The 20,993-nt window shown below is 50.2% G+C and overlaps 1 protein-coding gene across 5 annotated transcripts in view; it reads left to right on the top strand.

Annotated features, from left to right (window-relative positions):
- Positions 1–20,993, top strand: part of FERMT2 (FERM domain containing kindlin 2) — a 51,639-nt gene that overhangs the window by 22,000 nt on the left and 8,646 nt on the right. For 3 of the 5 annotated variants that reach the window (XM_076345739.1, XM_076345740.1, XM_076345744.1), the window contains 7 exons: positions 9,332–9,466; positions 13,162–13,194; positions 13,648–13,873; positions 14,018–14,120; positions 14,462–14,569; positions 16,354–16,488; positions 18,574–18,623. In XM_076345739.1, the coding sequence (XP_076201854.1) occupies positions 9,332–9,466; positions 13,162–13,194; positions 13,648–13,873; positions 14,018–14,120; positions 14,462–14,569; positions 16,354–16,488; positions 18,574–18,623 (790 nt within the window). The remainder of the gene's footprint in view (positions 1–9,331; positions 9,467–13,161; positions 13,195–13,647; positions 13,874–14,017; positions 14,121–14,461; positions 14,570–16,353; positions 16,489–18,573; positions 18,624–20,993) is intronic. The other 2 variants (XM_076345741.1, XM_076345743.1) reach the window with 1 other exon arrangement.

Raw genomic sequence — 20,993 nt, forward strand, 5'->3', positions numbered from 1 at the left:
ACACTCGGGTGAATTATTTAGGGTTGTGCCTTTTCTTATATTCCCTTTAAATTGTAGCCAGAGGTGTCACCGTTGCAGCATGTGGCTGCTTTTTAAAGAAAAATCTCTGTTCTTGCGCAGTGAAGTTATTGCAGAGGGCAGCTCCCGCCGCCGGCCGGGCTGCGGCTCCCCGGGGGCAGCCCGGAGGTGGCTGTGGGAAGATGCTGGAGCCACTCGCGCATCCCTCGCTTACTTGGAGGTCGTGCGAAGCCGGAAAAAAACTCGATCTCATTCCCAGTTGCTGGATTGCAGCCCCTCGATTCCCACAGCAACCGGTCGGGAGGGTTAACGGCACGGATTGACCCTGCCTGCGGTAGGAGCAGGGAGGAGCAGGCAGGAGGAGAGGAGCGGGATGGTGGATGGGATGGGCAGCCCTCACCCGAAGGGTGGCCTGGAAGACTGCCCGGGAGCAGCTGCTGGCAGGCGGCGCCGGCCTGAAGGGCCAGCTTTGATCTGCAATTAAAGACCAGAGAAAGAGAAAGTAAAACTTCACTTTTTTTTTTTTTTTTTGGAGCGGCAGGGGTTTGTGCTGCCTGCCTGCCCGGCAGTGGGGCGCGGAGGTTGGGATGGGGTGCTGCCTGCAGGGCTCCCGTGTGTGCCCCTCTCCTCTCGTCGTCCCGCTGGGGAGATATTTCTGCCCAGCAGACTGCCCGTGAAATACACAAATGCAATTTGATGTGGCTGCAGTCAACACTGTATGGGTGTGGGTGGGAGTAACGTCATTGGAAAGTGGGATTTGGGGAGACAGGAGATGTGGCTGCGCTGCAGAGCTCCCGCTAACCCATCATCCTATATAACAACGAGCAGAAAAATCCTCTTCTCCTCCACAACGGTTGCATTGCAGAGCCCCCGCTAACCCATCATCCTACGAGCGGAAAAATCCTCTTTTCCTCCACACCGGCTTCATTTGATTCCAGGACAGCGGACGCCTTGCATCTGCTCATGCCCTGCAGCTGCTTCTTTACAGCACCCCCTTTCTCCTGCTGCCGCCTGTATTTTTTTGCCATGTGTCCTGGGAGCAGTAAGAGACTCCAGGCAGGATCAGCTGCTGCTTTGTGGGCACGTGGGAGAGGAAAAACAAACAGCGAGATGCAAGTGTGAAGGTTTTTTCCCATGCCTCGGCGTTTCCTGCCCCGGCGATGCTGCTTCTCGGGGGAAGCAGCATATGTTGCAGAGCCGCAGGGCGAGGGGAGATGCTGTGATGGGGTGAAAGCTTGCATCCTTCTCCTCTTCTTCTGGCTGTGAAGATTTGGGGTCTACGCTGCCCTCCAGCCTGAGCAGAGGAGCAGGGATCATTGCAGTTGGTGCTGGTGGGAGCTGGGAGCACCGGGAGGAGGATGTGCTGCCGGAGCTGGGAGGAGGCAACTCTGGGAGGAAGCGCTCCAAAATTCATGACTACACCCTCCCTTACCCGCCCTGAGGCTGCACAAGATGAAGAAATTCCCTTCAGGTCTTTTTTCCTTTCCCCAGAGGATGGTAGGGCATCACACCCAGCTCCTGCCTCGTAATCCTCAAAGAGCTTCGTGTGAATTAATCACCTGTTTTGGACAACAAAGTCTGCGGAGCATCCTGTGTCGAGCAGCGGCAGTTTCCATGCCCGCATCCTGTCTCGCTCCGGTCCCCAGCTCCCCGGGGGTGAGGGACACCGTGAAATTGGGACCCCCTCTTGCATAGGGTAAGGGTGGTCCCGTCCCAGGGAGCTTGTGGGGCCGGTAGAGAAAGGATGGGATGCGGAGAGTCCCGGGAGGGTGATGGGCTGCTTCCCCTCGCCTGTCCCTGCCCCAGAATAACGAGGTGTCCGAGGCTGTGTGGCTGATGGGAAGGCGATAGCCAGCCTTCCTCGCTTCGGCCTCCAGCCACCGAATGCAACCCGAGATGAGGTGACGGTGGCATTTGAGAGCGGCGTGATGCAAGCCCAGCCCGAGCAAGGCGACACCGTCCAGCAGTCTAGATACCGAATATGACCCTACCTTTTTTTTTCTTTATAAATGGTCTCCGCTCCAGTACAGAACGTCCTCTGACTTCTGAAGTATTTGTAATATTTCCACACCCTCAGTTGCCAAAAAAACTTCTATAAAAAGCTGCTGGGTTGTTTTTTTTGTTTGTTTTTTGGTTTGGTTTTTTTTCCGCAAAACTGAAACCCTTTGGTACTCCGAGATGCGCAGCATTCCCAGGGATCTGCCCGTGCCTGTTAGCGCACGGAGCCGCAGCCCCGGCACGGTTGCTTTCCAGGAGGCAAAGCTGTCTGCAGTTACTCCTCGCCATTGCAAACCCCCCCGTCGCAAACCCCTTTAAACCTTTTTTTTCTTCCTTCATGCCCTGCTGGAAAAAAAAAGCAGCATTTTTCCTAAAATAGTGGGGCTGAAACAGAGTCCTGGTAGCTGCGTGTGAGCATCTCGGGGGATATTTGGGGGGTGACACCAGCATCTCGTGACGCAGTCTCCGGATGCTCAGTAGCACCGTGAAGATGCTTGGAGACGGCGTTCGTGTACTGGCGTGGAGACGGAGCCGGTGAAATACTGAGGAAGGGTTTGCTGCCTTTTGCTGCCACGAGCAGAGAGGTTTGGCAGTAGCGCAGCTATTTCTAAATATGTCTAGGGGATGGGTGTGGAAGGAAATCTTACCATTTAGAGAGTCGGCCAAATTGCAATGTACTCAGCTTTTTAAATTGCGAGGCCCAAGCGTACCGCTGCCAACTTCTTCATTTCGCTGTTTTCCTCTTTTATTGCTTGCCTATATTCAGCTGCAGCTGTTGTGTGGGATCCAGACAAACACCAGAAACTGGACTGTAAGGGAAATAACGAGATTTAATTGCAAAGTGACTGAAATGGAAAAAAATATTCGCCTTTCTCCCCCCTCCCCGGCCCAGTCCCTGTTCTGCCTCTTGAGCAGCATCAGGTTGTATGTCACCGCGTGAGTCAGTGAATTTTTTCATCCTTACTCTGCTGTTGACAGAGACCCTTTAAATAGACTTTCATCCTGAAGACGTTAGGAGATGCTGGCAAACCCAGTGCGACCGCCTTCCGTAAGATTATTCTGATCGCTCTTTATGGTCTGATGCAGAGGGTGTGAGTGGATTTTTCCTCTTGTTTGTGGTGCTTAATTTAATTGAGTTTAATTTGACTTCAGCTGCAGTTCAGATACTTCAGGGGCAAGGCTCGAAGTGCTGTCTGTGCTCTGAGAGGCATCCGGATAACTGGCGTCTGGGGATTTCGTCCCACTTGTGGAAAAAAACCATCCAAACGTGCAGCGTTTGTTGACTCTGTCTCTCCGACGGCCCTTTTTATTAGCCTTGCAATAACGCTTGGCTCCATCGCCGCTGGCTGCCTCCTCCTCCTCCTCCTGGGTCCCTCCCGGCCGATGGTGCCTGATTTCGGCTCTGGGTACCACTCGCGCAGACGGCGTTTGCGAGCAGCGGTCACGCCGCTGCGAACCCCACTGACCTCGTTTGTCAGCTGGTTTTGCAGATCGTTGCTCCGGCGGCAAGTCAACAAGTCAACAGGCACTTGGGTTTTCCACGCTGAATTTGGGAAGGCTCGGGCAAAGCCTCTGCCGGGGTCAGCCCCGGTTTGGTCTGCGCCCGTGGCACTTGTTGGGCATCTCAGGAGGCTTTGCGGGATGTCCTGACATAGCTGCATGGCCTGGGGCAGCAAGCGGAGAACTTGGCTTTTACCCAAATAAATATTTAAGCAACCAGGCAGCTGAAGAACCCGTAATAAAATGTTCTGAATGTAGGCGGGTGTACAAACCTGGTAAACTGTGCTAAAGGGGGTGAGGACCCGCTCCGCCATCAGGTACTGCCCAGTGTCCGGTACAACCACGGTCTTATCTCCAGGCACTTCAAAAGTTCTATAAGTCCTTTTTTTTTTTTTTTTTTTGCCTCTGGCCTGTTTTGCAAAACTTTATCTCGAGTGAATTTATGTTGAAGATAAGTCAGATACTTAATTCTGTAAACTTGATCCCTAGAATTCACTCATTCCAAAGAAAGATACGTTTGGTTTTGTTTAAAGTCTGAAATGGGAGAGAAATAGGGTTTGAGGTCTCATTTTTCTAAGAATCGTCATGTCGATGCGCAAAGGCTATAATTTTTATGAGTCATTGCTTTGAGACAGCAGTGATCCAGTGCAGAAATATCCCACTTCAAAACACATTTCCTAACGGAGGGTAACTGGATCAGCATTAAAGAGAGGATTTCCCCTAAATGCTGTCTGTGCTACAAGTAAAATTACGGAGTTTTTATGCTTCAGGAGCTGACCAGGCGAACCAGCTCTCTGGCCTTTTAAGGGAGCCAGAAATTGGGTGGAAAAATGGATGCTAAGAGCTTCTTTGGAGAATTAATTTTTCTTATATGTCAAAACTGAATATTGAAACTAGTGTGATTTCCCATAATTTTCCATTTTGGGGAAGTCGGTGCATACTCAGCCAGCGCTTCCAGTCGATGGTGCCGTGTTGCGTATGGAGGTGATGCAAGAAAACCGCAAATCTGATTTGTCGTGGGAGTGAGACTCGGTCCCTCGGAGCACCAAAATCGTCACTGTGTGTCCCCCGACCCCTTGGCGTGCTGCTTGGTGGGGTCTGGGGACCCTGCATCTTGGATGGGGACAAAGCAGCGAAATCACCCCTTCTTCCACGCCGAGACACGTGGATTTCGGTCCCGTCTCTCACCACAACCGCTTTCCCATCGCGATACACCTCGGTGGTTAAAGATGCAGCAGCTGCAAGATTTACTTGGTGGATTCAATGCAAAAGAGCATAAATTGTGAATTTTACGCCCTGCAAGGCGGATATTTTTCTTTAAAGCCAGTTTTCTGGGTGCAGCCGGTACGGTGTCCTGTGAAGAAGGAGGGTTTCATCCCAGCTCTGCTGTTCGTCTCTGGGTGGAAGATAAATGGGCACAGCTGGGCTGGGTGAGCTGTGCAGGGGCTGGACGAGAAATGAGGGAGTACGCAGGGAAAAAGGCAATGGATTTGTCTTCGACAGGACACAGCGCAGGCACGAGTGGGCTCTTGAAGGCAGATAGATGGAAAAGAAGATGCTGTAGGGAGTAAAATGGCTTCATTCAACAGTTGGAAAAATTTTTTCTTGGAGGTTGAAAGCCGCCTTCCCAGTCGCATTTTTGAAATGCCGCCTGTGAAATGCATATATGTGTGCTCCTCTCGCCAAAGGGCATTTCCCTCACTTGATAAAATCATAGACTCATAGAATAGTTTGGGTTGGAAGGGACCTCTCAAAGCCATCTAGTCCAGCCCCCCTGCCGTGGGCAGGGACATCTCCAACTAGATCAGGTTGCTCAGAGCCCCATCCAGCCTGATCTTGAATGTTTCCAGGGATGGGGCATCCACCACCTCTCTGGACAACAAATCCCCTAAGTTTGACGAAGCCCTTCTGCTCGGACGTGGACGTGGAGCTGCAGCAACGTTAGGGCTCAGCCGCAGCTGCAGCTGGTCCAGCGTGGGCTGGAGGAGATGTCAAAATACGAACGGTTCCCAGTCAGATCCGGCTGAAAAATGGTTTTGGACCAGGTTTTGGTTGGTGCTCTCCCCTCCGTACGGAGCGCGCCACTTATCATCGCAGATGGTGTCTGCTGCCGGCTGCCACCAGCAACGCCGGGGACGCTCGGTAAGAGGCTGGATAGCTGGGTTTTCACGCGCTTACACAATAAATAGAAATAAAATGCTAAGAGGATCATTTACAGTAAATTCTAGTAGGCGTTGCCAGTGCCATCTGTCTCGTGTGTACAGACAAGGAGTCTGTTTTCATAGAATCATAGAATCATAGAATCATTGAGGTTGGAAAAGACCTCTAAGATCATCGAGTCCAACCGTCAACCCAACACCACCATGTCCACTAAACCATGTCCCTAAGTGCCTCATCTACTCGTCTTTTAAATACCTCCAGGGATGGGGACTCCACCACTGCCCTGGGCAGCCTGGGGCAGTTTTAAAGCAACCGCAGCCCCCACCAACTCATCAATTGAAGAGTCAACACATTAGCCTTGTTCAGAAGGTCGCTTCTCCTGGTCCACCCACATTTCACTGACCCTTTTTCCTTCAAAGTGACCTTTTGTAGGAGCGGCTCGGCTTCCGCTGGAAAACGTGGATGAAATAGTTAACAGAGGGTTTCGAGCGGGAATTTGAGGCTGAAGTCAAACCCTGGGGAGATGTTTTACCCCAGGCGAACAACTCCAGCAAGTGGGCTCCCCCAGGTGCAGTGGGACTTAGTAAAAAGCCCAAACCTATATAAAGGACTTGAATTTTTTTGCACTACTTGGATACTTTAAGGATCTTTCTCTTGCTCTTATGGCCAGAGAACAGGGGCTGGGGCTCTGGAGCAGTTCCTCGTCCCAGTTTCCAATTAGCTGGAGCCCTACCATCTGCAAGCCCTTCCACCCCGGGATAGGCTCTGCTTTAGCTACAGTAACTAAACACCGTGTTTGCCAAGCCCGGCTCTATTCAAAACACACTTTAAGACCCTTTGTACACTTATTAATCATAAGCAGCCGCAAACATTTTTTTCACCAGCAGTTTACTGAAAGATTGAAACGTGCAAAGTTGCTTCTCGCTTTTTCTCTCATTCTGGGGTAGGAAATAAAAACAACATCGCTCTCTTGCTGCTTTTCTGCTCTCTGCTTTTTAGCACGATGCGCTTTATTTTTAATTTCCCCTGCAACCCTCAGTTGGCTTCAGTGGCTTTGTAAAGTCTCGGAGACGGTGGTATGTCCAGCGGACCGCTGTTTGGGAGAAAGTTGCGGCTTATCAATGGGAAACGTGCTCGGCTTGCAGGGAAGCAGGGACGTTCCGGCATCGCAAGGATACCGCTGCCTTTGCCGTGCCCGGCGGCCGTGCGCCGTTTCAAAGCAGCTGCCGAAAACTTGCCCGTATCCTTTGTAATCCGACGATAGCGTCACGAACAACTGAGGGACTATAAAAAGTCGCTTTGAAATCAGATGGTCAAGCTTTGGGCCGTCTCCAACAGATGCTTGCAGGAGCCGAGCTTGGCCCGGAGCCTTCTCTTGGCCTCTCTGAATGGTTTCAGCTGAGAGGCTGTATCAGTTGCTAATGCACCATAAATAAACATCAGAGTATAAACCTTGCTAGCAAAATACCAGGGGAACTCCTCATTTTAGGCTGTGCTGCGTGTTGTCCCTTGCGCATGACCCTGGTTGTCCCAGCAGATTTTTTCTTCATGAGGTAAGCTGGCTGTGATAAATGGGAATGCGAATAGCTGTCTGGGTTCGTACGCTAGGTATTTATTGCTAGAAATGGTCAAAAAGTTGTGCAGTGAAACTAACTGTTGGTTAGTGGGTGCAGGGATAGAGTTTAGCATGATAATGTGTATGTAGTAATAATAAATCAGTGTTAAATTAAAGCTTAAATTAAATAAAGCTTATATCTATATAAATAAATGTATAAATATTATATAAATAAATATATAAATAAAAATAAAGCTTAAATTAAAGCTGTGCCAGACGATGGTTTGGGATGGGAGACCTGCGATATGAGAGATGGTTAAATCCAGAGGTGCCCAGCCTCTGGATTCGGGAATGCCGGGGCTAGCGGGATCCATCCCTGGAAGTCGCCTAAAATCAAATCCCCCAAATGTGACAGGCGCGGTGGGGTTGGTGGTGGTGGCGCACAGGCCGTTATTTAAAAGAGCAGGAAAAAAAAAAAGGGAAAAGCACAGGTTGTTATTTAGAACGGCATCGCAGGGAGGCTGTCGCGGTGTCCTCCCCAGGAGGGGACAGCCCGTGCGCCGACCCCGTGATGCTCACCGTGTCTGCAAACAGGGAGACGAAGCCCAGGGATGTGACCTCTCAGGGAAGCCGTGCTTTAATAAATGCAAAAAAAGAAAAAAGTGATTTTTGGAGTGTACTGTTTGTAATGGCAGCCATCCCCTGGCAAATGTGGAAAAGCACTTCTGGTTAATCGGCTCACAGCGTGTCCCTGGATGGGGCGAGGGGGGAGCAGAGCTCGCTTCCAGCCTGATGTTTTGCCGGTTGTTTGCGGTAAGGAAAGATGCTGGTGCGGGCGGGCGTCGGTCGGGGCAGACACATCTGCCGTGGGGATGTGTCCCGCTCGGGTCACGTGCTGGGGACCAAATTCCAGGTTTAATTATAATCCCGCGCCTGGGAGTGTACACCAAACTCCCACTGCTGCCAGCACGGGGGTGAGACACAAACCCTGTAACCTCTCCTCGTTAGGATAATGACTTATTGTCTTGTTCAGCATTCCTCTTGGGGGGAAAATACAGCCTGGCTGCAATGCAGCCAGCTCCGTCTCCTCCGTCTCCTGGCCTCCCTTGCAGCTACAGCTGCAGGCTTCGATGTGGACGGGACCGGCGGCTGCTTTCCTTGGGGCATCCCAAAGCCAAAGCTTTGCACGTCTCCGTGCAGCTGAGCGTTATCGGGAGTGTCCATGCAGAAACCAGAACTAGAAACAACACAGAGGCTTGAACATGGACAGCCAGCTCCGAAACTCTTCCTTCCAGGCTCAAGCATGACCCATAATCTCCTTTTTTCCAATCCAAGCTGTATTTCAGAGCTCTCTGACCTTTTTGCAGCCTTTCGTCATTGCAATAGGGTGGCTTCGTGCCCAGGTGAACGCTTTTCCAGGTCATTTCCCGCATATCTTTAGAGTAGATGGAGGGTTTTTTTCTCCCCTCTTGGTTTTTGCAGCGCTGGCGAGGGACTCTGGGCTCCCCTCCGGTCCCTCGGTGGTTTCAGTGGTACGACGGACTGTGGGCTCCGCTTTCCCGGAAACCCCCTTCCCGCTTGGAAGCGACTGCAGCAGGCAGAAGCAAATCCAAAGTACCGCCTTAGTGGGAAACGGCCCTGAAATTCTTTTTTTCATTAACCCCCCTTTATTCCCATGGCTTAAAACACAAACACGCTGTGATGCTCTTCATTTTAAATAACATGTTTTTTAAATTATTCAGGCTGGTTCTGGGCAGGGAAATGGGAGAGATTTGCTGTGAAAAGGAAACACTTTGGCCAAGATCTCTTTAAAAACTGGGTGCCTTAAATACAGGCTCTAAAATTTCCAGTCTGATATGTCAATAAATGGAAATGCGTTTTACCCAAATGCTGTGTTACCTCTCCAGCCAAGGACGGTGCTTGTTTCCGACAGGCTTGCAGGGAAAATGTTCTCAACTTGATTTTTAACCATTGCAAAGCAGGAAAATCAGCCGAGGTAGATATTGCACGTTGCTGGATGTTGTTCCTAAAGGAAGGATATTCTTTTTTTTCCCTTTTTTTCCATCCTGCCTTTGTAAAAGTGGTCCCTTTTCTCCCCAGACATCAGGCATCCAGAAGAGCTCTCCCTTTTGAGGAAACCCAGAGATCCGTCAAAGAAAAAAAAGAAGAAGTTGGATGATCAATGTGAAGACGACGCCTTCGAGCTGGAGGGTCCACTGATCACGCCGGGGTCCGGTGAGCCGGGGCTTGCTTGGCGAGGATGGGCTTGCAGGGACGGGGTCGGCAGGAGGCAAACAGATAATAAAATGGGGGGAGAGGGAAATGACGTAGTGGTATCGGTCTGACCTAATTCCTTAAGGTCTGTGCAAGAAACGGACCCCAAATAAACTCCACAAATCATCCAGGGCTGCAGCACTCGGTCGCGGTCGCACAGATGCATGCCTGAAGCTGTCACGCATATAGGGGAGCAGAACAACGCCAGGCTTTATAAAATAAAACAGAAACCAAGTGTGACCACTTTAGCACTCAGATTGTGTTACTGAAAGGTTTCCTTACCCTATTAAGAAAGGAGTTAAATGGAAAATCGTTCCTAATGTCAGATTCCAGGTGTGTTTTAGGCAGTACCACCGTCCTACTCCTTATTTATAGCCAAGCAAGACCAGTATTTTATTAATTGCGTTAGTGTTGCCTTATGTTAAGGGCGTAGCTATAGATCGTAATGCTAAAAAAACCCCTTTTATTGCTGGGGGGGGGTAGTTTGCCAGTCTGGCTTACAGAACCGGAGCGGAGCTACTAAGAGAATTGCTAACGGAGTAACATTGCTGACGGCGTAACATCTCTTGCCGCGGGCGGCAAGTTGATGCAGGGAGGCGTTTGCAAGCGGAGGGGTTTTTCGGCTCTGCTCCGCGCCTGCTGGAGGTCTGGTGTTTGAAGGCAAGTGGCAGGAGCTTAAACCATAAAGTCGGTCAAGTAAGAGCACTTTGGCCCAGAAGGACTTGGGGAGAAAGCCGCAGCAATGCGCGCTGCCGGGCGGGCGAGACGTGCCTGGCTGCCAAAGCTCTCGGTTTTAAATCCAGCGATGAGAGGGAAGCAGGGCAGCTTTAATTAAGAAAAATATCTTGGAATTCAGTAAACTTGTATTAATTGGTCTTAAATTAACTGAAGAACAAGTGGAGGTCATGCAGTGCGGTTAATGCCACTAGTGGCTCTGGGCTTGCAAGCAGAAAGGTTGTGGCTGCGCAGGGCGCGGGCGAGGGCGACGATGCCCTGGAGCTGCAGTGCCAAAGTGATGTGCAGCAAGGGCTCTGCAGCAAACCATCAGCACAGGTCTGTAGCAAGGGAAAAATAACCCTTCTTTTGCTCCGGTCTCGCTCTTTCTCCTCTCAGTTACTTAAAAATACCCTGGGCTAGTCCTCTCCCACTCCTGGCTCAGGGAGTTTTCCCTGCCTCGGGTAAGCCTCCAGTCAATTTTCATTTTCATTTGGCATTTTCATCTTGAAAAGCAGCAATTAGCCTTTCCAAAAGTCAGTGTTCAACAGAGAGCATCTCCGTTAGATTAATAGGAAATACTTGGCCTGCTTTGGGGGAAATGTACGCAAAAAATATTTTTTAATTTTATTTCTTTGTTGGTTTTTCAGCGAGTCACTTTGAAGTGGCGTGCTGGTTTTTCTTCCCTTGTGAATGAAATTGCTTTTGCTGCAGGTTTAATTACTGCAGCTGCCTGTGAAGTTTAGGTCCCATTAGTTAAAAGTCATGTTTTTAATCTGAATAGACCGCTTCTAGCATTGTTCCAACATTAGATTGTGTGCTGAATGCTTCTGTAAAACGAGTTAATATTTCGGGATCTGCTTATTTCAGTGCGCGTGGATTTAACGGGCAGGTTTTGTCACTGAGCACCCCGTACCTGGCAGTGAAACCCTTTTAAGTCACTGTAGGCAGAGCTGTCGATACACCCACAGTACACCTTGCCCAACACTTCCCATTAGAAGACCTGTGTTCACTTGTTTGTAAGTTGGCCAAACTTACAGCTATTTCAACCGGAACTTTCCATGACATTGCCTGCTTTGGGCAAATTTTTTAAGAGAAGCTTCTTCTGAGATGTTTCAGACGTTTGGAGAAGGCGATGAGGAGAACATCCGAGGGGAAGCTTCGCTCCTCTGGAGCAGACACTCGAGTGGAGGCATGTGGGGGGATGTCCATGGGAAAACCTGCCCGATCTGGGGCAAGAAGTGGGATTTTCTTTTGTTGGTCCAGTTAACGCTCAGCCCCGTCTGCTTGAGCCGCGTGAAGGTTGAGGCTGGCACACTGCGAGGGCGGATGGGGAGGAGGCAAGAGCATCTTTCAGGATGCGGTTTATGGACGGCGATGGTGGTTTATTGCCGATTCTTGTTGGACTGCGCTGCTCCAGCGTAACAATGGTCCACGGGGAGAGCGCGTTTCTGCTGCTTTTATAATCACAGAATCATAGAATATCTCAAGTTGGAAGGGACCATAAAGATTGTTGAGTCCAACTCCTAAAGGATAAGTACCTGGTATAAGTACCTGGCGAGTCACCCCCGGCCTTCTCCTTGCACGTGTCAAGCTTGAAGGTGAATATCTCCATCCCTTCATCGTTTCTGCAGCTTTTTTTCACTCCCACCCAGTTCCCTGGGTCTGTCTCGGTGGCAGGTTCCCACGGCGCTTGCCGGTCCCCAGGCTTTTTGTCAAGACATTAATCCAGACCGGGATGCCGGCAAAACGAGCAGGAGCATTAAAAGCATCCTGGTGGTTTTCTTGTTTGCTGGCGACAGACGGTTTTCACTTACATTTTCCATCCTATCAGGCGGTTTAGAATCACGTTTCTGTATCATTTACGTTTCCTAACCAAGGTGTTGGCTGTCATTGGTATGATGCTGCTGATTCAAACCATTCGTACTGCTCCTTGAGATGCCCATCGCAAAAAGTGAGAGTTTGGAAAGGTTTCTCTATTGTTTTGGTCTTAGACTTTTCCAGATGTTTAGCTCAGCTTTCTGCCATTCCTTGCGCACTCGGGGAGGAGGGGTGGCTTCGGAGTGAGGAGCTGGAGGGTGGCCCGAGGGGGTGGTTCAAGGCAGCAGCAGGAGGTGGCACAGAAGACCTTGCTTGTGGCATCTCAACCCTGCCACGCGCCCCTTCAGCGCCCTTAATAGTGCCCTTGGAGGTAGAGTTTGGGTGCATCGAACTGCACGTCTGAACAGGCTCGTGATTTAAAAAGGGCTCAACTCTTTCCCAAAAAGCCAGTTATTGGTCCTTCTAGGTACTGGTGCACAGATTTACGCCCAGAAAATGATGCTGAGCTCATTGCCCAACGTACATACGCAGTGGAATTACTGACATTAGGATGCGGTCGTTGAACCTCCCTTACTTTGAAAATCCATATTTTATATTCTTAACATAAAAATCAATGCTCCTGTGAGATGAATAGGGACTATTTAGCTCTCAGCTATTTTGGGGTATGAGATACCAAGCTGGGTCCACTTTCTTCTCTTCAAATTTGTAATTTTAAGAGGGGTTTTTTGTGTGCTTTGAGTCTGTACGAGCTGTAAAGCTTTAAAAGGCCTGGGAGTAACGTGTGCTTCGGGATCAGTTTTGCACCAAATCGCACCACTTGCTCAGCATATTAATACCAAATTTATTTGGCCATCTCAGCAAGCTCTTCCGTCCGTGAAATGCCACGTTTCCGTGCCCGGCTGTTTCTTGTAACGTGAATAAAATAACCGTGGAGTCACTTGGGTTGCTTTGCCTGCCAAGTCCACCGGCGCTGCTGCAAACACTCCGTTTGGGTGGTTAAACCTCACCTGTGCTATTCTGCCCTCTTCCGAAAATGCCCATTTTCGGCTTCTGTCCTTTCCTACTCTCCCGATGACTTTCTCTCGCCTTCTCACTTCCCTCCTTTCTTTCCCTCTCTATAGGCACCGATATTCTTTACATCGGCCCCGTCAAAGGTGAGCTCCACCTCAGTAGGACTTTTGCGCTCTGCCTCTGGTCTCTTTGGCTGCGCCCTTAGTTTATTTTCCTGCTCCTCTAAAACTTTTGACTTCCAAAATCTTTAAGCAACAGGTAATACCGGTAAGTCGGGGGCCATTCGTGTCCCAGGTGCCGCAGAAAGGCAGGGGGCAGGAGTTTCCCAGTGCGGGAGACCTGCGCCTTTTCCCATGGATTTGGGCTGGAATGAGTTTTCCGTCAGTTTTGCTCTAGGAGAAGAGCGGAGAGAGAGGGGCAGCTTTTCACGGGAAAACAAGCAGCGCAGTGTTTTCCCATTGCGGGAAAAAAACCGGTAAAAAAAGGGAAGGTCTTTTCATCCGCTGGCCTCGGGTTTGTGTCTGAGTTGGCTTGGTCGGGAGCAGGCAGGGCTTGGCCGTGAGCTAACTCCCAGCTATTATTCCTCTTACCGGTAGGAAACATATATTCGAGCCCAGGACTGTATAGCAAAACGATGACACCGACCTACGACGCTCACGACGGCAGTCCCCTGTCACCCACTTCAGCCTGGTTCGGTGACAGCGCCTTGTCGGAGGGGAACCCGGGCATCCTGGCCGTGAGCCAGCCCGTCACCTCCCCAGAGTCCTTAGCAAAAATGTACAAGCCGCAGGCGCTGCTCGATAAAGCCAAAACCAACCAAGGGTGAGTTAAGGATTTGTTTTTCTGCTTTTTTCTTCCTTATTTTTTTTTTCCCCCAGTGTGCGGTTTTAAATTGCATTCTTCAAAGCGTCGTCGCAACTTTGCCGGAGCTTTTTGTATGTGTTATCCCGTGTTGACAATTTACAGATGGCTGGATTCGTCCCGATCTCTTATGGAGCAGGAGGTGAAAGAAAACGAAGCTTTGCTGCTCCGGTTCAAGTACTACAGCTTTTTTGACCTGAATCCAAAGGTACAGAGCTATTTATTTTACTTGCATCTTGCAGGCAAAGGCTTTGAGCAAAGGATGCCTCTGTCTCTGATGTGCTTTTCTGTTGGCAAATCCTCCGCCGCTTTGGAAATGGGTCTTGCAGGCATCAAACCTGGCTTTGCGTGCTCCCACGTACCGCTTTGCTAATGCTTAGGTGTTGCTAGAGATGCTCTTAAGGGTTGCGTAGAGCCACTCTGCTTCGGTGGCAGAGGCTTTTCAGTCTCGGATTGAAGTGTTGCGTTGAAATGAAAGATGAAGTGGTGTGCCTTGAACTGGGCTCGTATGTTTTACAACCGGTCCCGTGTTTTTGCGCTGTGCCGTAGTATGACGCGATCAGGATCAACCAGCTGTACGAGCAGTCCAAATGGGCTATTCTGCTGGAGGAGATCGAGTGCACGGAGGAAGAAATGATGATGTTTGCAGCGCTGCAGGTAGGAGACAGCCTGATACGCTTAGGTTTGTCGTTAAACTTGATTTTGTAGCTTTGCACGCATCTCTACTGATGAATATTGATTAACGTGATAAGTGAAGTCTGCTGTAGCTCACCTTGTCTTCGGTGGGAGCTTGGACTTCTCGTGCTGGTAGAAGTCAGATCGTTTCCCATCTCCTAATCCTCACTTGAGCTTATTAGGTAATTTAGATATTTGCTGCTGATTCCTTCTCATGAAAAGGAACTCGGCCTTCTTTTACCAAGCATGTTTATGTCTATCTTAACTTTTAGTTTTGCCCTTTTTAAAAAACCCCAGTAAGTACACGAGGTTACTGAACTATGTGTTTCTGGCACGCTGCCCCCCAAACAGCTGGTGATAATCTGTGGGTTTCCCAGAACTATTTATTGATCTGTTTTATGAAATACTTGGTGTGATTTGGCATAAATACTACACCTGCTATTGACTTCTGTAAGACAGATGGCAGGCCATTTACTATGTGTGGTCTGGCGCGCCTCGTCACTGTAGGATGCAGAAAGAGCATGCCTGGCAAGAGCAGGGCTGTCTGCTCCTAGGGCCCCTCCTAGGAAAAAAAGAGTGAAAACAGAAATAGAAAGACTCGGTTTACCTCTCTGAGCAGTCCAGAGTGGGTTGGGCATGGTCCTTCATGTGAGATTTTGTGGATGTTTTGGTTTTCTGGGGTAAAAACAGATGCAATGCATCCTCCCAGACTGGGAGGAGTGGCTGATACGCCAGAGGGTCATGGTGCCGTCCAGAGGGACCTCGGCAGGCTGGAGGCCCGACGTGAACCTCATGAAGTTCAACCAGGAGAAGTGCAAAGTCCTGCCCCTGGAGAGGAACAACCCCAGGCACCAATATGTGCCGGGGGCCACCCAGCTGAGAAGCAGCTTGGCAGAAAAGGACCTGGGGGTGCTGGTGGACACCAGCTTGACCATGAGGCAGCAGTGTGCCCTTGGGGCAAAGAAGGTGAATGGTGTCCTGGGTTGCACTGGGCAAAGCATTGCCAGCAGGCCGAGGGAGGTGATCCTTCTGCTCTGCTCAGCACTGGTGAGGCCACACCTGGAGTGCTGGGTCCAGTTCTGGGCTCCTCACTGCAAGAGAGACATGGACGTACTGGAGAGGGTCCAACAAAGGGCCACGAGGATGATGAAGGTCCTGCAGCATCTCTCCTTTGAGGAAAGGCTGAGGGAGCTGGGACTTCATCCTGGAGAAGAGGAGGCTCAGGGGGATCTTATCAATGCATACAAATACCTGATGGGAGGCTGTAAAGGAGATGGGGCCAGGCTCTTCTCAGTGGTGCCCAGTGACAGGACCAGAGGCCATGGGCACAGACTGAAACACGGGAGGGTCCCTCTGAACATGAGGAAACACTTTTTTACTGTGAGGGTGACCGAGCACTGGCACAGGTTGCCCAGGGAGGTTGAGTCTCCATCCTTGGAGATACTCAAAAGCCACCTGGACATGATCCTGGGCAACGGCTGTAGGTGGCCCTGCTTGAGCAGGGGGTAGGACCAGATGACCCTGCAGGGTCCAGAGTGGTCCTTCAGGGTTCGTACCACCGACTCCTTGGACTGAAAACAGCCAAGACGGTCGTTCCTGACGCGACTGCGCTCAGGTCTCGGCACGCACCGGGCTCTGCTGCCATGGAGGGTACGGGTCCGGTTTTCCACTCCGCTTCCCAAGCGCGGTGGCTGTGTCGTGACGAGCCCACAGCATCCGGCAGGTCGCAGAAGCATCCCGGTGAAATGCTGTGCCTTGCCTTTCAGTACCACATCAATAAGCTGTCCATCATGTCCTCGGAAAACCACCTGAACAACAGCGACAAGGAGGTGGATGAGGTGGATGCTGCGCTCTCGGATCTGGAAATTACTTTGGAGGGTGGCAAAACGTCGACGATCCTGGTAAGGGTTGCAGGCACGCGGTGGCAGGTTGAATTGCGCGTCCCCTCCTCACCTCGCACGAGGCAGCAATAATCATCCCGAGCTGGGAATTTTTCCAGGCATCCAACCTTTTTTATTTCCTTCCTCTCTCTCTTTTTTTTCTATTCCTGCTCCTACAGCATGAAAAAGTTGCCCACAGCCCAGTGGAGCAATGCAGAACACAGACCCCAATAATATTTTCTTAAAAATAACATTTTTTAAAATACCGAGGGGTAGTTCTGGTGGGAGGGGACCCCGGGCAGTGTCCGGCGTGGGGCCAGCGCCGAGCTGGAGCTGGAGCTCTGAGCCCACCGCGGCACAAAAACCTCTTTGAGCATGTGCACGTATCGAACCAAAGGCTTCGTTTAAGCTGTAAGACCGCCTTCTATTTTTGGGGTGTTTGCAGTTAATTTAGCAGGGAGAGCTCAGCCCGTCCCGCGTGCCCGGCTCCACATTGCTGCAGGAGTCAAGTGCAATATTGCTTTTTTTCCTGCTGGGACCATAAGACCAAACGGTGTTGGAGAAGTCCCGGAGGAGCCGGGATCTTTCTGAATCCCGCCCCGCCCTGCACCAAGCCACCTTCCTGGTGAAGTAACGGAAAACTAAATTAAAATTAATTTGGTTTCTGTTCTCGCTACCGACTTTCCAAAATACTGAATTCTTCACGCTGAGGTTTCTCTTCCACCGTTTCTAATTCATGGCAAATTTTTACAGTACCTAAAACAGCCGCTGTGATTTTCAGAAGTAACTTACGCTTATGAAACCCTATTTTTATTCGACTGGATTTCAGCCTGGAGCGGGCTATGAGTGGATTTCAGAGGATTTCTTTTTTTTTTTTTTCTGATACGCTGTTTTAACACTGGTTTTCCACCTTTAAAAATGTAAAGCCCAAAAAAACCCCAAACTGCCGGAAAAGGAGTAGGTCCGGTCAGACTTGGCACAGCACGGCTTTTCCAGGCGCTTTGCACATTTATACCATCTCCGAGTTTCATTTTAAGTTCTTTCAAACCCTAAAACCCCTGAAGTTTTCCAGTCTTACACCTGGTGTAATTTTTTTAAGTGTTTACGAAGGGTCTTTTTGAAGTTAACATCCATACTTAGCCTGCTTTACTAGCATTAATAACGGCAGAGGTTTGCCATATTAACCGGCTGCCGCAGGGAGAGCAGCGCTGCCTCGGTGCGACAGAAATAACGTCAAGTTTTTATCGCCGAGAGATCTTTTATAATTTCTTCGCCAAACCAGATTCGGAGCACAGTACTGAGGAACAGTCCCTGCCAGATAGGAGTGAAGACGACAATGATTCATCAAAAAACCTCCATCCCTTCCCGTAGGGGTTGCTAGCAGTAGCCATTTCCAGATGCATTCGAGTAATTGAATATGGATAATGGGCAATTACTGGATTGTTTGTTTAGATTCTGCATTTTTTCCCTGTGGTATCTATAAACAGCATTGCTCACTGCAGACGGAAAGTAAACTGTCTTGCTACTGGAAGCAGTTGGAGCGGTCTTTGCTTTTTCGGTCCTTCGAAAACCCTTTAGTTTGAGCTCGTGGGAGTTGCCAGTGCCACCCTGTATATTTTGCTCACGCAAAACGTGAAGATAAACTCAATATTAAAAAAGCTGGGGCAAAAAACCTTTCTAGACTGTCAGCAAGCCCTCCCCCAGTCCCCCGTGGAGGTGCAGAGCAGCATCTCTTCCTTTTGTTTGGAGCATAAGGAAATAACTAAGGGAGGAGAAAAATCCCTGTGCGAACACGAGCCGATGTGACCGCCGGTGACCTCGCGAGTGGGAATTGGCTCCAGCGGCGGCAAGAATTCCTCAAAGAAAAATAAAGCCTTGCCCTCTGGTTTCCAAACAGCACGTCTGTGCGATAGGTTTTTCTCCGCTTGCTTCTTCCGTGGAGTGGATGAGGCTTTCTCAGGAGCATTTTCATGACCCCTGAGCCCCGATGTTGGCCGGTGAAGCTGCCACCGGCTTCCTCCCCTGCGCAGCATCCCTTCCCTCCTGGACCCACCACCCCGGCTCCGCTCGGGCAGGCGGGTGAATGGGACAATCTTTTATTTTCAGGGTGACATCACTTCCATCCCGGAGCTCGCCGACTACATTAAAGTCTTCAAGTAAGTGCTGATGGGAAGAGGTGCTTGTGAAACTGGTAATGTCTATGAATAATTAATGGTCCTACCGCCTAATATCCACTTTTTTTTCATCTCCTGGCCTTGAGCTCTTGCTGCACGCCAGGTTTAGATAACCACTTTAGGTAACACTTGTTATCTCGTGTGAAGAGCCACCCAGCAATCGCTGTGTAATACCACAGCTCAGCATCTGTGCTCTCTTACTATTAAAACATTTTACTTCTTTATCCCGTAGCGCGGTCCCCAAGTATTTCACACTATTCGAAATATTCGATACTGAAGTTGATCAGTTCTTAAATATAAAACCCAGGGTGTTTTCCCACTGTCAGCGCCCCGGCAGGTACGCGTCCCTCCGGGAGAGCTTGCTGCATCCCGTAGCCAGCAGCGCGTGCCGGGATATTTCTGTAACGCAATTAATGCCCATGAAGTAATCAAGCCACCCTAAAATTAGGAGTGAAACCTAGAAAACTTGCTCAGATACTTCTCCTGGTTTGCAAGAGGCCGGCTGAAATATAAACAGCCGGGATCCCGGTCTGTCTGCCCTCTGCTTGCCAAAAGGAGCAGGTGAAGCTGACTGTGCTCCTCTTCCAGCTCACTCAGGATTTAGGGTTTGGTTTTTTTTTTTTTTACTTTGCTCTGACTTGGATGGTGGTACGTGGAAACCGGGAACGGCAGCGTCTGGACTTTGAGTAACATTTTGGCAGCCGCGGCCGTCTTTTTGCAATTTACTGCCTGCTGCGGCGAGGGTTACGGTGAAAGTTTCGGAGACTGGAAATAATGATGAGATTTCACAGCATAGCTATAGGATATAGAAGAAAAGCAGTAGGCAGTGAAATAGCTCTGGAACAAGCCTTTATTTTATTAATTGTTTGGTTCTGGAGCCAGAACCTACCACTTCTGTTCTGAAAAATCCTTTCTCCCTCTCCGAAAGCGAATTAATAAGGTCTCCGCATCCGTCTGGGCTTGCGGTCTGTCTTAACTGGGGCAAAGTTTCAGGGCTGCAGCCTGTGCCCTGCATCTGAGTGGGTGTTTTTTCCCCCCTTGAACAAACAAACAAGCAAAAAACTTGCTCTTTCCTTTGATGTGCTTATTTGCCAGTAAAATTAGGCACGTCTCGGGGAGCTACTTGCTTGCAAATTGGAGTGCCGGTTGGTGGGGCAGGAGATGGAGCAGCAAGAAGCTGCCAGTTCCTCGCCCGGTGCAAGCCCGAAGCCTGAGGCTGGGATTTGAGGCTGCCCTGCCACGGCGGGGAAGCACAGAATTGCCATTTGCTCCTAAAAATGAGGGCCAGGCGGTACGTTACTGCCAGAAACCAAACATAAATGATGCGATGTTAGGAGCTGGCCCAGCTTTGGACGTGCCTCTTGTCACACTTCATTGGGGAGGAGCTGCAATATGTCCCCCTAGTATGCCTTATATATAAGTCCTATATATATGTCCCTATACGTGCCTGGTGTTGCTGCAGAGACTGGGGATGTTTCTCTCTCCTCTGCCAGCCGGGTTACTGCCCGTGCCAGCCAAAATGCCCCGCCTGCAATTTAAAGGAGCCCCCCAAAAAGCTCAAGGCAGTAAAGATGTATTAAAGCATCTTTAGCGAAGGATGCAAAGCAAAGGATGGAAAAACCTGCGCGTGCAGGATGGCTTGGCTGGAGGTTGGCGACTTCTTCTGTAGTGGGAGGCAGCTTTCAAAGGAAATTGCGGCTGTAGAGTTTGCACGGGGCAGGGCTGCGTCTGCCGGGGCTTTAGGAGGAGGAAAACCAGCAAAGGCGGGAGGAGGCAGCAGATGCCCCGAGCTCAGATGTCCATCGGAGGTGTGGGAGCAGCGGGGTTCAGGCAGACGCCGTGTTTCTCCCCCACCTCCCTAATTTCCCCGAGCAGCCCCCAGCACGCTTTTGCTTGGAAATGAAAGTGCAGAGCCCCGAGGACAAGCAGTTGGGGCCATTGCGTATTTGATCCCTACAGATGACGGCTGAGCAGCTACTTCTGGGATGGAGATGTGAGAAATGCATTGCCGTGAGAAACTGCAGATACAGCCTCTGAATAAGGTTTAGAAATGAAGGGGGTTTAAGGAAATCAGAAACCTGCAGCTCTACGAAGGTCCTGGGCTCACGGTGGGATGAGCAGGCTCAGGGTACCACCGTGCCGGGTGGGGCTTGCAGAGCCATCGCTGCTTCTGCAGAGTCGGGCAAAATCCATGTGTTCCCTAGGAAGGAACTGAACCTTTTCCGACGCGGGGTGTTTAAAAAGAAAACAACAAGTGTACACGTGCATGTGCTTGACGGACAAGTCTTTTAGAAGTACCGCTTCCTTTCAGAGCTCGAGCAAAGGGGTTCCACTTTGATGTGGCAGGTGAAG

Source organism: Aptenodytes patagonicus, chromosome 7, assembly GCF_965638725.1.
Source record: "Aptenodytes patagonicus chromosome 7, bAptPat1.pri.cur, whole genome shotgun sequence".
Classification (NCBI taxonomy): Eukaryota; Metazoa; Chordata; class Aves; order Sphenisciformes; family Spheniscidae; genus Aptenodytes; species Aptenodytes patagonicus.